The 18,392-nt window shown below is 39.4% G+C and overlaps 1 protein-coding gene and 1 pseudogene across 1 annotated transcript; both read left to right on the forward strand.

Moving 5' to 3' along the window:
• LOC145580794 (UDP-glycosyltransferase 74E1 pseudogene) lies at positions 1 to 567 on the forward strand (annotated as a pseudogene).
• A 4,020-nt stretch (positions 568 to 4,587) lies between these two features.
• Positions 4,588 to 7,790, forward strand: LOC145580795 (UDP-glycosyltransferase 74G1-like). Its single transcript, XM_081637896.1, has 3 exons — positions 4,588 to 5,229; positions 7,297 to 7,388; positions 7,688 to 7,790. Exons 1-3 carry the CDS (start codon positions 4,588 to 4,590, stop codon positions 7,788 to 7,790), a joined length of 837 nt encoding a protein of 278 aa, XP_081494022.1.
• Positions 7,791 to 18,392: the final 10,602 nt, after the last annotated feature.

Consider the following 18,392-nt stretch of genomic DNA (forward strand, 5'->3'; position numbering starts at 1 on the left):
ATGTCCAAAGAATGTCCGTTGTTAACAACTGGCCCAACAATTCCATCCTTTTACGTGGACAAACGGATTCCACATGACAAAGAATACGGCCTAAGTGTCTACCCCATTGACCCTACTCCTATCACCAATTGGTTAAGCACGAAGTCACCACAGTCAGTGGTTTACGTCTCATTTGGTAGCATAGCATGTTTAACAAAGGCTCAAGTTGAAGAATTAGCATGGGGGTTGCAAGAAAGCAAATACCACTTCTTGTGGGTGGTTCGAGCTTCCGAGGAGGACAAGCTTCCAAAGGGCTTTACTGAGGAGGTGGCCGCAAAAGGCCTAATAGTAAGATGGTGTCCGCAACTAGAGGTACTCTCTAGTTAGACAATTGGGAGTTTCTTTACTCATTGTGGTTGCAACTCTACACTAAAGGCATTGGTTTTGGGCATCCCTTTAATAGGGATGCCACAATGGACTGATCAACCTATGGTTGCCAAGTTAGTTGAGGATTTGTGGAAAGTAGGAGTGAGAGTGAAGGCCAACGAGGAAGGGCTTGTAAGAAGTAGGAAATCGTGGAACGTATAATTGAAGTTATGGAAGAAAAAGGGTGGAGTTCATTGAAAATTCTAAGAAATGGTTGGATTTGATGAAAAAAGCAATGTCTAAGGGTGGATCTTCGGATAGGAACATAGATGAGATCGTAGCTAAAATCTTAAGGTCATAATAGTACATTTGGATTAAATAATAAGTAGTCTGTGCTAATAATTATCATTTGATAACGTGTCTTAAACAAGTACATACGAGTATTAATTAATTCAGATTAACGTATACGGGTTAATTAAGTTCAAATCTCAATGCTATATAAATTCAACCCTTAATTGCTAATTACTACAAGTATGAGATGTAGTTGGAAAAATGATCTTGAACTTCTAAAACACTATTTTATCTAAAAAAAAAATTATATACAAGGTGTACAAAAGGTTTTTTTTTTTTTTTTTAAAAAAAAAAAATACGGAGTATCAAATAAGGAAAATCTACCTTTAGGTGTACCCACTATCTCTATGTGGGAGTATCAAATAAGGAAAATCTATCTTTAGGTATACCCACTATCTCTATGTGCACCCAACTGTATATAAAAAGGATTGCTATTTTTCTATCAACTCTGCTTTTGGTTACTATTGCTTAAACTAAAGTAGGGTTTTTAAACTAGCGGTACGTTGATTTTAGCTTATCTTATCTTATTTTGTGTTAAATATCTTTAATTTTTAACGATTTTTTTTTTTAAAAAAAAAAAAAAAAAAAAAACTATATAAAAAAATTCTCTTATTTGAAATATTCATATTAATACAAATCAAATATCATCTCATTTGATAATTTCTTATCTCACACATTAGTGTACAAATAAAATCAAAATTTGATCAAATTTGATGAAAATTAGATTAGAGCACATTTGATTGAATAAAAATTAAATCGGATCAAGTAAAGTGAATATAGCTTTATTCATCTAACAAACTTTTGAAACTAGCAATTGATCGATGTCATTACATGTGTATTTTTTCAACATAATTTTGAAACATTAAATTCAGATTAATTCATTAGCTGAATAGAGCTCATCTTAGGTCTTCTATGGTTGATAATGTTAACACATTATTTTAGATCTAGCTCAATAAAAATAAAAATAAAAAAAATAAATAAATAAAAGATTTAAAAATAAAAGCTAAAAGTATTTTTAAAATTTTAACAATGAAATGAAACTACGCAAAATAATGGAAAGTAGATCACCCATTGGCCATTGCGTAAGTTTACGGCCAAGATCGCATCAATTATTGAATACGTTTTACGTATGATATTACACTAGTGGAGAGGATTTGGTCCCCTTAATTAATGGCCATAAATAATATTAATTATATCTCGTTTTATTATTAATCTATTATCATTTTCATGACTTTTTTGCTAAATGAAACAACTAAGCACTTACCATTAGCAACAAAGGGGGCATGCTTCATGGAATCATGGGTCTATGTTCCTTTTTGACTTTTTGTCTGCCGGCCATTTGGTAAGTTAGACCTCACTTATGTGCTTATTAGCTTAATTATAGTACTTTGTAGTTTAATTATTATTATTGTGTCTTCTTGTCAAAATAAAATTTGTATTATTGTGTATGGAGTATTAATTTTCTTTTTTCATTGATGCATCATATATTCATATTATAGATTAAGGGCTCGTTTAGTTAAATGTAGAAAATGCAAATTTCTTAAAAATTTATGTTCTCTTGTAATTGATTAAACCCTCCTCCCTCCCCACTTTTTTCTAAATTGTTGGTTATAAGTAATATAATACTAGTATCTAATAAATATGTGTAAGTAGCATAGTTGTTAAGTAGTGTTATATTTGAGCAAAAAGTTTAAGTATCAAACCTTAACCCCCTAAGTTTTGGCCCAAAATTTACCATTATTGGCCATTGCCCTTATAGTTTCTTTTGTAGAAATAAAAGGCAAAAACTAACGAACGTCCTGGAGGCGTTGGATAAGCTAGCTAAAAGTCGAAAGATTAAATTAAAATAAACATTAACTACACCGATTGTCCCGTAATTTTGTCATGTTTTCCCAAATAAATACCATTTTAGGCAATATTTTAAATGCTTATCCAACGCCCCTGGAGTGTTCGTTAGCAAGATTCGAAATAAAATACCTTTTTAATCTTAAAAAAATAGAGTGGTTTTATACCTCCTATGTTCTCTTTTACTTGATTAAAATAATTTGACTTCAATGATTAATGTATTTTAGGAAATTTTGCAAAATAACACCACAAAAAAGCCAAGATTTTGATTATAACACCACAAAAACAAAAACTTTTATTATAACACCACATAAAAAACCGAAAATTTGATTTTACCACCACATAACGGATTGTTGGATGAAATCCATTAATAGGGCCCTAAAAGACATGGTCAAGTGTCTATTGGTTTAAATGAATAAATTAATAAAAAGAAAAGAAAAAAAAAACTTACCCCTAACCCAGCCAGCCCCACCACCGACACCACTTGGCCCAGCCGTCGCCGGAACCTCCTACCCCCACTAAAACCGGCAGACCAGTCCAACTTCCACCCCTATAACTGCCGACTCCACTGCTTCTCCCCTTCCCCCTCCCCGAAAACCACCCCAAGCCCATCAAACCACCGTAAAACCAACTTGACCACCGCGCAAACCCCCCTTTCCTCCATCCTTGAAACGGCCAAATCGGCCATGGAAATCAACCATTCTGGGTTTCCATGGTCGATTTCGGCCGTTTGAGGTGAAGGGTTCCCATGGTCCGTTTTCTTGGTCAGTTTCCCAAATCGATTTTGGTGGTGTTCGATCGTTGTTTTCGGCTTCCATGGGTTTTAGCGTCGGTTTTGCGGTGGTGGCTGGGGCTGGGGTGTTTCAGGGTCGGTTCGAGTGCTGGCGATAGGCTGGAGATGCCGGTGGTGGGGATGGGATCTGGATTGGGGTCGCCGGTGGTGGGTGTTAGCATCGCCGGTTGTGGTGGTTAGGCTGGGTTAGGGGTTAGGGTTTTTTTTAAAAAAAAATTACTTATTATTTTATTCATTTAAACCAGTAGACAATTGACACGTGTCTTCAAGGGTCCCACTAACGGATTCCATCCAAGAATCCGCTAAGTGGTGGTGAAATCAAAATTTTGGTTTTTTTTTAAGGTGTTATAATAAAAGTTATTTTTTTTGTGGTGTTATTATCAAAATCGTGTCTTTTTTATGGTGTTATTTTGCAAAATTTCCTGTATTTTATTACCAATATGTTGAGACGACTTTGATATGATCTCATCATTTGAATCTATTTTGCCTTATCAAATAGAACCTTGTGATCCCTCAAAAATAAAGTAGAACTTTGTGAATAGTAAATATTAACATGTTGAAGTAAAAGAATACGGGAAATTATTTTTTTACTCGGATACAAAATAGGAAAGAAAAACTGAAAAAGAAACTATTATACTATCATTTATACGTATGTTCATCCTTTTGCTTTTAATCCTTGTTTATGGAACTTGTTCATTATAGACAATCATAGTTAGAAAAAACTTTAAACAAGAATGGAATTTCTATTATTGTTGAATTACTTTTTAGAATATCTACAAATAATCTCTGATCTGACTAGTATAAGTAAGACTGCTTTTTTGATTTTTACACGAAATAACGTACGTCCTTCGTTTCATATTAGTTGACATGTTTCAGTTAGACATCTTTGTAAATACAAACTATTATATGCAAATTTCTTTATACGTAATAGCAAAAATAATAAAAATTTTATATTTGAAAAATAAAAGTTAAAACGAATTTAACATAACACCACATGATTATGATTTTAAAGCACTAATTCACAAAACAATTCAAAAATATGCTATGTGATGAATTAATAATGCATAAAGTCAAAGCGTATCAAGTAAAAAAAAATAAAAAAGTATTTTATATGGAATACGTATCAACCTATGAAATCTCAACATGGCAGATAACCTAGTGTCCAACATTAACCAACATCCTTCATAAATATATAGCTATGTATGATATGACCACCAAAAGCTATTGTTAATACAAAACACAAAATCAAAACTATGGAATCCAAAGCAAATGTGGGTGAAGTACATGTTATAGTATTCCCTTATCCAATTCAAGGTCACATTAATCCCATGCTACAATTCTCTAAACAACTTGCTTCAAGAGGCCTAAATGTTACATTAGCCACCACTTCTTCCTTTTCCTCTAAATCCCATGACTTAAAATCAAGCTCAATCACCATAGAGACCATATCCGATGGTAGCACCGAGGCCGCAACACCGGGAAACGTCGAAGAATACATGAAAAAATTTGATGTTGTTGCACCAAAGAGCCTAACTCAACTAGTTGAACATAAAATTGGAATTGGTCATAATGTTAGGTGTCTTGTGTATGACTCTGGCATTCCATGGGCTTTGGATATAGCTAAGAAATTCGACATCGAAGGGGCGTCTTTCTTTACGCAATCTTGCCTAGTTAGCTTGATATTTTATCAAGTTCATCAAGGTATTTTGAGTATACCAGTTGAAGGGCCGGAAATTTGTGTTCCTGGTATGACTTTTGATGCACGGGACGTGCCATCTTTTGTTCGTCGTGTTGGCTTGCATCCTTGTTTAGAGAAGCTTGTGATTAATCAATTTTCGAATTGTGGAGATGCTAATTGGCGATTTTTCAACACTTTTGATGGCCTTGAGAGTAAGGTATGTTTGTGCAATTTTGGTTCTTGAATCTTGATACTAGATTTTTAATAATTCGTATAACTTCGTTCTGGCAAACCGTCTATGAATAATGATTTTTATAACTTTGTTCTTAAATATTGTTAGTTTCTAAATAATATGTCACATTTAAACGGCTGCTATTTTAAGTTAACATAACCCATATCATAAAGTTTTTAGTTAAGAGTGTTATTTAGTCTACATGTCCAATTATATGCAAAGTGACTTTTAATCCTACCCTACTGTTATGTGGACTATTAATTTAATTAATGAATAAAGTAGGATGGAGATGGTATGGAGTAGTTATATGATTTTCCACCTAATTAATTAAATTTTAAGTAATGATTACCCAGAATAAATTGGGTCATTGTGATGAAGATAATATTGTGTTTCAAATGTTCTATGCAGCCAAAAGCCCAATTGATCCACAAATTTAGTTGTGTCTTGGTTGTATATTAATTTGACTTTACAAATTACAATATTTTACTAAGTTGGAGTAATTTTTAATTAGTTTTGGGATAACTATAGGTAGCTATTTGGTACAACTTATTTTACCTAGAAATTATAAATACTATCTAGATTTTGCACTGTAATTAAACTTATACTTCCTCCGTTTCTTTTTAGTTGACACGTTTTTTTAGTCAAGTTTGCCAATTCACAAATTTAACCATTAATATCTTTAATTGTCTATAAACAAAAGCTATAAAAAGTTAATATTTTGAAAATATATATTGTGACGAATCTAACAAGATCTCACATAACTATATTTTTCATTACGTATAAAGCACAAAACACGGTTAAAGAAGAGTGTGTAAATAGTGCAAAAGTCAAAACGTGTCAACTAATAAAAAATGGAGGTAGTATATGAGTGTGTCATAACTCATTGAAGATACATTTCATTTTAAAAGTTTATGATTAATATACGAAAATGTGTTACATTGAGCCTCTAATGCATCATTGCATGCAAAGATCAGAACGTGCAATAGAATGAAGTTGCATTATAAGGCTGCACATGAATGGCTAATCTTGAATAGTCATCATGATAGATTCAATAATTTTGAATTGAGTGGAAATCCATGCATTATTGGCGGATCTTAATTAAGGTATTTTTTAGTGCGCTCTCCATAATTTTCAATAAAAATATCCCAAACACAATATTAATGTCATGTTCGGTGGTATACCATAAGTAGGTCAAAATACTTGTTGGAAAAATTACGGGTGTTGAACAAGGTATTGATTTTTAGCAGTTAATAGTAGAGGTAATATTTGAATGGCGTTTCTCAAATGTAAAAAAGAATTATCTTAGGGTTAATAGTATTAGCTCAACTCTTAAAAGGTACTTATTATCGCTAGTTTTCCCTCGCACACTTGAATTTCAATATAAACATTAAGCTGCTCAACTTAATACTTATAATTGAAAAGAGCAATACAACATGTATGTTCATCACGTGACACTCTATCTGATTTGTACTAATTGTGCGGTTGTACCCCACTATAGTAAAACCTATTACTACCTTTTGATTGTGAATTTTTTTGGACAAATTTGATTATTGTGATGCTTGAGCTTCAATATAAACATCAAACTTACATTAATACTTATAATTGAAAAGATTCAAAAGTATCGAATGAAAGACGGATGTATTATGTGACGTTTTCACTCTTACCCAGCTAAAAAACTCATTTTAATTCAAGTTTCCCATCCATATAAATTTCAATTCGATTCATCTCCATCCTTCATCCAGATTAGCTCTTTCCATCCACTATATATGAAAGCTCTTGAAATAAATTGAATGTTTCTGTCTGGATCTGATTCCCCAAGAACTCGGACCTGAGATCCTGATACTCCTATCGGCAAGCTGAGAACCTACACAATGAGAAGAAGTTAGCTAACCCCGGGATGATCCGGGGATAACCACTCCGATGATAAAGTCATAAAGTGTTTGAGAAGAGAAGATAAGTATGAGAGAGAAAGTAAAGAGAGAGAGAGAGAGTGTAATTAATGTCCTCATTAATGAGGTCTTACCTACTATTTATAATGATCCAACTTGACAGGTGGCTCTCATCCATGCAAAGCCTCCTACGCCAAGTGTCAAGCTTCTGCTGCCACGTGCCGTATTCCGACAAGCCGATATGTCTGCTTTCTGGTACTTATCGGCGCCTTTTCACAATTACTCAGGGTTTGGTCACGTGCTTCTACAAGATATCGGTCCTGCCTAGATATCATCCCATACAATTAACCCCCCAAGTGAGGACGCATGATCACACATCATCGTTCTTAGTTAATGTAGCCGACAAACTTATCCTAACTAAACAAACTTTGGGTTCCACTTCTCATTCTTCGAATTTTACCATATTTTGGAGTTTTCATATGACAGCGTTTCTTGCACTCTATCAAGCACTGTGTATCAATGAAACTTTATTGCTATCCCTGTTGTTGCTGCAGTTCGTTATACCCATTTGGCTTATATTCAAACACTGCAACGGATGAAGTTCAGAGACTATGCCAATTTGGCTGCCACTCAGATGTCACAGTGGATGAAGTTTGAGGACACCTCAGAGACTTGCATCTTTTGCTGAAAAAATTTGCTTCCATATTCTTTTAAGCTCTATATTCTTTTGCTGAAAAGATTTATTTTTATTATATTTTTTTTTTGTAATTTTCAGGACGACTTTGGTATAGTGTTATAATCCCGTAGTATATTCATTTGCATTATCTTTGGTGTTATCTCCCAAATTTATACTCCGTACTATTATATATTAACTCCGTTTTCCCCCCTAAGTGACCTTGTGTGCCGATAGCAGACAAGGTCTACTTGTTACAAAATTCACGGGAGCGAAAAACTCCGTTTTCCGCCCTAAGTGACCTTGTGTGCCGATAGCAGACAAGGTCTACTTGTTACAAAATTCACGGGAGCGAAAAACTCCGTTTTCCCCCCTAAGTGACCTTGTGTGCCGATAGCAGACAAGGTCTACTTGTTACAAAATTCACGGGAGCGAAAAACTCCGTTTTCGAGCAGACAAGGTCTACTTGTTACAAATTCACGGGAGCGAAAAACTCCGTTTTCCCCCCTAAGTGACCTTGTGTGCCGATAGCAGACAAGGTCTACTCGTTACAAAATTCACGGGAGCGAAAAACTCCGTTTTCCCCCCTAAGTGACCTTGTGTGCCGATAGTAGACAAGGTCTACTTGTTATGTTTTATAATATGGAAGCGTAACCGTTTTTTTTTTTTTTTTTTTGAAGCGGGAAAATTAGTACACGTGTCGCAAATCCTACCGCTGCTTTTTGAAATTGATTGTCGATTCAGGACCGTTGGATCTCTAGACCGCCTTTCACTTCAACTGCCTTTTCAGTTTCTTCTTTTAGATCAAAATTCCGCCATTTTTCATTTTACTTCTCATTTTTCCTAAGTTTTCTCCCAGAACTAACTTTCTCGACCAAAGTTCTTACCTTCCTTTTCTTCCTTGTATTTGGTCTGCGCATTTCAGTACTTCAGGCGTGCTTTTCTTCTTCGTCGTTTCTTATCACTTAAAGACATCAAATCAGCGATTTCTGTCGAAGGTATTGTCGCACCCTTACCCTTGATTTTGCATGTTGTTTTTATTTTCCTATTTTTAATTAAATGTCTGAAGATAGTGTTGAAGAGAACTGTCCTAACCTTAGTACTGCTAGGCGTCGTTTAATTAGGCAGTCCTTAGGCAAAGAAATCGGTAGTAATCAGGGTAAATCATCCTCTCTTTCTGATAATATTGATTATCCCTTTGAGACGTTATCTTCTGAGGAAGAAAAACACACTTTTATGCTACATAGGACTATTGCTCACCGCGAACGTGCTTATTACCCCACTAATCCTGATATCCCTGCCGATACTGAAATCCTTGACGTTGAGCCTGTTAGTGTTCGTTATCACTTACGCAGCTTTGCTGGGAAACGCTATTTTAATCAATACGGCACTAACGTTGGCAATATAGGTATAAACACCATGCCAAGGGTAAAGAGTACCAGTTATCAGCCTCGAGCTGCTGCCCATGAGGCTGCTGAGGCCGCCAAAGCAGCTAAGGCAGCCGAAGCCGCTAAGGCAGCTGAGTCCAGCAAAAGACCTGGGCAAGGTCAAGTTGTGAGCTCTTCTGAAGAAGAACAAGAAGCTGATATTCTTGTAAACCCCCAGGAAGGTCCGTCATCTCCCGTTCATGATTCTGCCGTCAATTCGGTCCTAAGAGATGACGAGACCCAAGAAGGTAGTATCAACAATGAGAGCAGGGAAGACATTGTTGACATGACGGCGGAGGTTATCCAGGAAGAGAACCTGGACGAGGGCTATAACTCTGAAACAGACGGAGCTGAATTCCGACAACCTATTACTCTTGCCAGAGGTGGGAAAGTGGCTAAGGCAAAAATAAATGACAATTTTAGGAAAACGACAATTGAAAAAGATTACTGCCGTCGTGCTAAGAAATTTTTCAACTTACCTGACGGGTATGAGCTGTCAGTTCCCCCTTCTGGAGCCTCAGTATTAGATTGCCCGGCAGGTTCCGTGGCCGTTTATATGAAGCATTTAGACTTTGGCCTCCGCTTTCCTTTACATCCCTTTGTTGCAAAAATCCTGAAGGCCTGTAACGTCTGTTTAGTTCAGGTGACTCCTCCCACCATTCGGGCCGTTATTGCCACCATCTGGGTTATGCTGTATCGAAACTATCCCCTAACCCTTAACGTTTTTAGACGACTAATTACTCTGAAGAGAGATGGTCAGTCAGATGGGTGGTGGTCTTTGTATACCCAACCCCACAAATATACCGTCCACCCTAAGCTAACAAGCTGCAAGGGTTGGCAAGTCAGGTTCTTCTTCATGTCGGTTCCTGAGGACTTTCCTTTGAGAAGAACCTTTTTCCAGCCTCATCCTCGTTTTGACTCAATTCCCGAGAGAGATCTCGGTAAACACGAAGAGAGAGCCATCAATCATTTTGACGTCTCAGAATTTGACGAAGGTGACGGCAAGATCCGCATAGTTCCTAAGGTGTGGGTGCCGAATGTTAGTTACATTCTGGGCAACGCGCCGTTATCTCGTGTCGGTCTCTATTGGACTGGCCATTATGGTACTGCTTATTTTATCGACTTCTTTCTCTTCTTTTTTTTATATGAAATTGCTTACCCTTGACTGATTGAACTTTTTATTCTTTGCTCTCAGGTATTGATATGTTGGATAACAGGCAACTTGGCCTATCATCTGACGGGAAAAGTGTTCTTAGGCGCTGCCCTAAGGCTTCAAGCCCCTACGACACCCTTGCTACCGTTTGCGGCCGTGCTTCAGCTATCAGCGCCAAAAGAAGAGCCGAGATCATGGCTGATGATAATGCAAAAAAGAGAAAGACGACATCTTTTGCCAATCGGCGAGGGGGAGGTGTCGTGATCTCCAGCCCCAAACAGCCTGAAGGGCGTGGTGGGAATAAAAAGGACCAATCGGAGTCCGAGAAGACTCCACCCACCACCAAAACTAAAAGCCCTGAGGCCATTGTAAAGAAGGTAATTCAGGGGATTGAGATCGAGGATCTCACTACTGCTGAGTCCCCTCGTCAGCTTCAGCCAACCACCACAATTGCCCCTACTACGGTTGGTTCAGATTCAAGCATTCCGGCCCTGACCTATCGGTCCAATCAATGGATTGAACGAAGTTTTGAAGGGCTTCGCCGTCCCTGCTGGTCATTCCGGAGACCGTTGGCTACCTATCATGGATGTCGGCCGGAATGAATCCATGATCACCGATGACCCAATGCAAGGTGGGAATCTCGGTTATCGGCTTCTGAGCAACCTTACTCTGCCGATGGACAGACCTTCTGGTCCAATCGGCCCCCTTACTGCTACTCACATGCACAACATGATGAAGGTACCCTTACTTTTCTTTTACATACCTTTATGCTTTGTACACATCTTTGCTATGTATTTTTCCTGTTTATTTTATTCCTAACTTTAAATAAATTTTTTTTTTAGGCCGTCATGTCTGGTACAGAGCTTGTTGAGATGTACCGCTACTAGGGCTGAGCAAAACTACCCGAAAAACCGAAAACCCGAAAAACCGATCCGTAACCGTTCCGAAAATTAGGGTACCCGATTCAATAACCATAACGGTTCGGGTACCCGTTCCGATAATTTGTTATCGGGTATGGTTATGGGTATCATTTTAAAATTAACGGTTACCCGATCCGATCCGATAAGCATTTTTTTTGCTTTTTTTCCCTACTTAAATCTATTAATATAAATCTAAATTTTTACTTTACTTCATAATCACTTTATTATATCAATGATTAGTAATATTATTAATAATTTAGTCAAGATCATATGGTATTGTTGTTAATTAGTTGTAAATTATATCATAATAACTACGTAATTAAGTATAATTATCATTATTGGATATCTTATTGGGTACCCGATAACCGATCCGAAAATCCGGGTACCCGAAGTCCGGGTACCCGAACTTATCGGTTCCGGTTATGGGTATCACTTTTAGTGATTTTGGTTATCGGGTACCCGAACCGTTAGTACTAACGGTACGGGTACCCGTCCCATGCTCACCCCTAACCGCTACTATCAAGAGAAGCATCATCAAGCCTCTTCCAGCCAAAGCGCTATGCAAGAAATCATCAATAACGCTGAAAGAGCCTTAGACGATCTGAAGAAAATTAAAGAAAGAGACGACAAGGAGATGTCGGAGCTGAAGGTTAAGGCTGAGAAGGTTGCTGGTCTAGAGCTGGAAGTGCAGAGTCTGAAGACTCAAATTATTGAAAAAGACAAGGCCATTGAGCGCCTTCCTTCAGTTAAAAAGGATCTCGGCGACGCCAGGGCTAAAATAAGAAACCTCGAGGAGAAGGTTCAGCAAATGGAAAACGACAAGCCTGGTATCCGCCAGAGAGCAGTTGGCCGTTGTATAGCTTCTAACGAGTTCTGCTCCAAGCTCCAAGATCGTTTTGATGGAGGTTGGACTGCTGCTCAGAGATGTGTTGCCCATGCTGCTGGTTGGAAGAAGGAAGATTGGGCCAAGGTTGAAAAAGCTTTCAACGAAGAAGCTTACAAGATCCCTTCCGGCTTCGAGGCACAGCAATTCTCTGAGGAAGACTTGTACAACCTGGTGCCAAGTGCTGATGACGGCCCCAAAGATCCCAGCATCTTGAACTCCCCAGTGCCTGAGAATGCACAAGCTTGAAGGGGCGGGCAGTCATCACCGGCAACTTCTTGTGGGTCTTATATCATTGGGCCTTATCAGCTATAACTCTCTTTTTATTGCCTTTTGTGTGTCTTAACATTTATTTCGACAATGTTGTTTTATCGGCATATACCCCTTTTTGTGGTGATGCCTGTCGATTGTCAACTTTACTGTCGTGTAAACCTAACTTATTTTCATTATATTTTGTTGTTTATCAATTGTTTGTAAATTTAGACATCTTTTATCGTAACTACGTTGCCTTGAAATTTACAATTTGCAAAAAACAGTTTGCAAAAAACAGAGATTTACCTGATGATTTATCTGATATCTGACAACTTTCAATAATTATCGAATCATGAAGATATCATATCATAACAGCCTTAACAAACTGTCATTTTAAAAATTATCAACGCACAATATACTATCTCACTCTTTACTCCCCCCAGTGTATATAGTTCGAGCTAGAACTATATATACTAGGTAGTAATTACATGTTGCTGGTCCAGATTATAACATTGGTCACCTACTGCTTTGCTGTTTCAGCCAGTTAGGTACCCTCTCGGCAATCACTTTCTGAGCTACGCCTCATATCGGCGTATACTCGAATTGATTTGGCCGATATTATATTTTGAACCAGCAACCTCGCGAGTTAACGTATACAACTGATCAGGTTGTATATCTAATAACTTCACGGAAGCGGTTTTGAGTTGTCCGTCCCATTTAACGGTGTTTTGTTAAATGGAGGATGCCTATTTCCAATACACGTTGTCTGAATACTTCTTCATTCATCACTGATACCCTTTTTTGATATCAACTTCACATGAAAATTGTACATTATACATAGTATTTCTTCAGCACAGCCGAGTTCCATACATTCTTTAGGGGTGTTCCATCCAAAGTTTCCAGATAAAACGATCCCTGGATGACGACATCTCTAATCCGATAAGGTCCTTCCCAACTTGTCGTCAGCTTTCCATCTTCACTTCCCTTACTGGTTGCCGCAGTTCTTCGTAGTACTAATTCCCCCACACTTAACGGCCGATGAGACACTCTTCTGTTGTAGGCCCTCGACATTCTTTCCTTATATGCTGCTGACTTAACTGCTGCTTTCTCTCTAAGTTCTGGCAGAAAGTCTAACTGTTGGCGTAGGAGTAAATCATTTTGGTCTTCGCAGTAATGCTGAATTCTAAATGTCAGCAGCCCAACCTCTGCCGGTATGACTGCTTCTGTACCAAATACCAAAGTGAAAGGTGATTCACCCGTAGCTTCCCTGATTGTCGTCCTGTTTGCCCATAATATCTCCGGTATCATATCTGCCCACAAACCCTTTGCATCTTCGATCTTCTTTTTAATTGCCGTTATAATTTGCTTATTTGCTGCTTCTGCCTGGCCGTTAGACTGCGGATGGCATACTGCTGCATAGGCAAATTTAACTTTGTACATCATTAAGAGATCTTTGACTGGCTTGCAATCAAATTGAGTTCCATGATCAAAAACCATTGCCATCGGTAGTCCAAATCTTGTGAAGATATTCTTCCATATAAACTTCTTCACCTCTAATGCCGTTATCTTCGCTACTGGTTCTGCCTCAATCCATTTTGTGAAGTAATCTATCCCCACTATCAGAAATTTCCTTCCACCCGTGGCCGATGGGAATGGGCCGACTATATCCATCCCCCATTGTGCAAAAGGGATTGGATTCAATATCGGAGTCAGATCGTTAGGAGGCAAGTTAATAAGTGGGGCTAACTTTTGGCATTTTTCACATTTTTTAACATAGGCCACTGCATCTGCATTCATTGTTGGCCAGTAATATCCCCTTCTCATTGCTTCTCTAGATAAGGCTCTTGCTCCGAGATGATTACCACAGCTACCCTCATGCAACTCTTTCATCAATCTTGCTGAATCGAAATCCGTTATGCACCTCTGTAACGGCAGTGAAAACCCCCTTTTGTATAACTGACCCTGGTACATGACAAACCATACGCTATCTTTTCTTAATCTTTTCAACTCCCCCTTATCAGTCGGCCCTGCACCATGAACGAGGTATGCCAATATTTTATCATACCACTGGTTCCCGACATCAGTACATAGCACCTCTGCCGACATCTCGTCTATGCTTCTCTGCTTTAAAATTTCCACCATAACCGTCCTTTCCAAGTCATTAAAACTTGAACTTGCCAATCTTGCCAACGCATCTGCTTGAGCATTTTTCAGTCTTGGAACCAGTTTTATCTCAACGTATTGCAATTGCGCTGCTAACTATTTCATCTTACCCAAATACTTCACCATTACTGGCTCTCGAGTTTCATATTCTCCGCTATATTGACTTGATACCAGCTGGGAGTCAGTTGTTAACACCAACCGTTTTGCTTCTACTGCTATTGACAATTGCATTCCAGCTATTGCAGCTTCGTACTCGGCTTCATTATTTGTTGCCTTGAACTTAAACTTCATGGCATACTCAAACGTTTTTCCGTCTGGAGCCGTTATCACAATTCCAGCCCCTGCCCCCGTTGCTGTAGCTGAACCATCAACTGATACCTGCCATGTCCCCAATTCTTCCTCTTCATCGGTGTATGTGGTTTCAACAATGAAATCTGACAATGCTTGAGCCTTAATTGACGTTCTAGGCCTGTAGCTTATTTCATACTCCGACAACTCAACTGCCCATGCCAATAATCTACCATATGTATCCATTTTGTGCAATGATTTCTCCAAAGGGTGATTGGTTAACACCTCTATTGGATGTGCATCAAAGTAAGGCCTCAACTTTCTAGCCGCCACTACTACTGCTAACGCCATCTTCTCTATCACTGGATCTGCGTTCTGCCGCATTCAATACATGACTGACAAAGTATATCGGCTTCTGTTGCTTCTTCCTTTCCACTAACAAAACGGCTGCTACCGTCTTTGGCGATGCTGAAATATACAACTGCAACACTTCTCCCTTCTCGGGCCTGGCAATCGTGGGAAGAGATCTGAGATGATTCCTTACTACTTCCAAGGCATCACTCTGTTCCTTTCCCCATTCGAATGCCTTGTTCTTTCTCAGTACCATGAAAAACGGAAGCGCCTTGTCAGCTGACTTGCTGATAAATCTGGTCAATCCTGCCATCCTACCGGTCAATCTTTGTATATCACGAATGGTTTTTGGTTGTTTCATTTGGAGTAATGCATTCACCTTATCTGGATTCGCATCTATCCCCCGCTCACTGACCATAAAGCCCAAAAATTTCCCTGATCTGACCCCAAACACACACTTCTCCGGATTCAACTTCATCTGATATCTCCTTAACGTCTCAAATGTTTCCCTCAGATCCGCTATATGGTCCTCTTTTTCTTTACTCTTTACTATCTTATCATCCACATACACCTCAACATTCCGGCCTTTCTGCTTCTCAAATATCTTGTCCACCAACTTCTGATACGTTGCCCCTGCATTTTTCAACCCAAACGCCATTGCCTTATAACAGTACACACCGACATCTGTTATAAAAGCCGTTTTATTCCTGTCGGCCTTATGCATGCTGACCTGATGATATCCCGAAAACGCATCCAGGAAATTGAGCATAGCATGACCAGAGGTTGAGTCTACCAGCCTATCTATCCGGGGTAATGGGTAGCAGTCCTTAGGGCAAGCCTTATTTAGATCTGTAAAATCCACACACATTCGCCACTTCCCTGTCGGCTTTCTCACCATTACTACATTCGCCAACCATTCCGGATACGTGCAAGGCTCAATGAACCCTGCCGCTAAGAGCTTATTTACCTCAGCCTGAATTTCTTCTATTTTTTCAGTTGAGAAATTGCGCTTCTTTTGCCTTATCGGTCTGAATTTTCTATCAACATTCAACTTATGCTCCATCACCTCCGGATGTATCCCCGGCATCTCACTTGCCGAAAACGCAAAGACATCTGCATTCTCACGCAACAGGCTTATCAGATGATACCTTGTATCCACATCCATATCGGCCCCAACCTTCACTGTTCTACTCGGATCACCTGGTTGCAACTCAACCTGGACAGTTTCTCCCCCCGGTAACGGCCTTGGTGTTTCCTCAGGCCTTGCATCAAAGTTTTTCATGGTTAAATCTTGAACTGTTGGCTCATCTTCCCTTGTCGGATTGCACGGTATTGGATCACTGCCAACTGGATTTTTCAAAGCCGTCACATAGCAAGCTTTTGACATCACCTGACCTCCATACACCTTCTCCACAGCTCCTAAATTTGACACATAAGCTATTTCTAGATGGTAAGTTGATACAACGGCGTGCATATCATTGTAGGCTGACTTAACATTCACCACCAGAAATTCTGCCATCACATCTCTTGTCTGTGGCCCATCACCCAGCTTAACTGGTAATACTATGCTTCCTTCTGGCCTTACAGTTGACCCATTAAACCCAATTACAGGATATGATACCGGCTTCAGGTACTGCCTTCCTATATTCATCTCATTAAAAGCTTGCACACATTTGCTGAACTACCGCCATCCACCAGCACTCTTTTGATGTCAGCACCGTTTATTTTAGTTATTAAAACTAACGGGTCATCATGCGGGAACACTACACCCCTTGCATCTTCTTCTGTGAACACCACCTCAGGTATCGCAGCTGGCCGAGGACGATTATCCACATCCAGAGCACAAACTAGGTGCCGGTGCTCAGCCAAGTGCTTCTTTGCTCCACTAATCGTTCCTCCACGAATCGGTCCCCCCGTTATCACATCTACCCTTCCAGTAGATAACGGCGGTATTCCTACATCCCCTTGTCGGACTATTCCCCATTGCACTCTTTCAGGCCTTGCCTCTATCCGTTGCCTTTCAACTGTTTGTGCCGGTTGTTGATTCCTGCCTGTGTTCAACCGGTATTGTGTCAAATGCCCTTTTCTGATCAACTCCTCAATGTTATCCTTCAACTGCGTACACTCCTCTGTATAATGTCCCACATCCCTATGGAACATACAATACTTCTTCACATCCCTTGGCCTTGCCTTCATGGGAATCGGCCTAGACCAATCCTCTCTATTCTGATTCACTGAGTAGATTGCTGCCCTTGGTGTATTTAGGGGAGTGTAAGTGTTGTATCTCATTGGCAGCCTTGTTGGTCTTGAATCTTGCCGGCTTCCTCCTCCCCTTCCTGAGGCAGGAGCTCTCGGCCTACTTCCTCCTGACGATGTCCCTTCATGCTGACTTTGACCTCTTCCGACAACGACATGTCTACTATTTGTCTTCATCAATTCTTCACTCTTAATGTAATCATGAGCTTTGCTAAACGCTGCTACTAATGTCGGCAGATTTTTCCTTGTAAGATAACGCTTGAAATCAGAATCAACCAAGCCATTCATCAAAGCCATCACAGCTATTTCTTGTTGCAGTTTCGGGATTGTGTTTGCCTCATTGTTAAATCGCCTAATGTAATCCCTCAAGGATTCATCTGGTTTCTGCTCTATAGCCATCAATTCTCCAGAGGTTCTCTGCCTCACACTATTGCTGACATATTGACCCACAAACATCTCGGTCAATCTTCCAAAATTATCTACTGACCCAACTTCAAGGTTGTTGAACCAATCGGCTGCAGCCCCAATCAAAGTAGTCGGAAAGACCTTACACCAGACTGCATCTGAATTGGTATACAACATCATGTGTCCCTCATAGGACGTTATGAACCTTGCCGGATCCCCTCTTCCGTCATACCTACAAGTCGGCATTTTCACCTTTTCCATCGGCTGGTCCAAAATATGCTGGGCAAAAGGAGACGCCCTTAACTGCACCACCGTTCGCACTACCTGCCCATCTACTTGCGAACTTCTCTGCTGTTGGGTTCTTGTACTCACGGTGTGACTTGAGGATTGCTCAACCCGTCGTGACATTGTGTGCGATCTTATCAGCGATTCATGTCGGGATCTCCTCGTTGAGTTCATCAACTGATTGTGTTGCTCTTCCTGGTTAC

The sequence above is a fragment of the Chenopodium album genome, chromosome 15 (assembly GCF_948465745.1).
Source record: "Chenopodium album chromosome 15, dcCheAlbu1.1, whole genome shotgun sequence".
Classification (NCBI taxonomy): Eukaryota; Viridiplantae; Streptophyta; class Magnoliopsida; order Caryophyllales; family Amaranthaceae; genus Chenopodium; species Chenopodium album.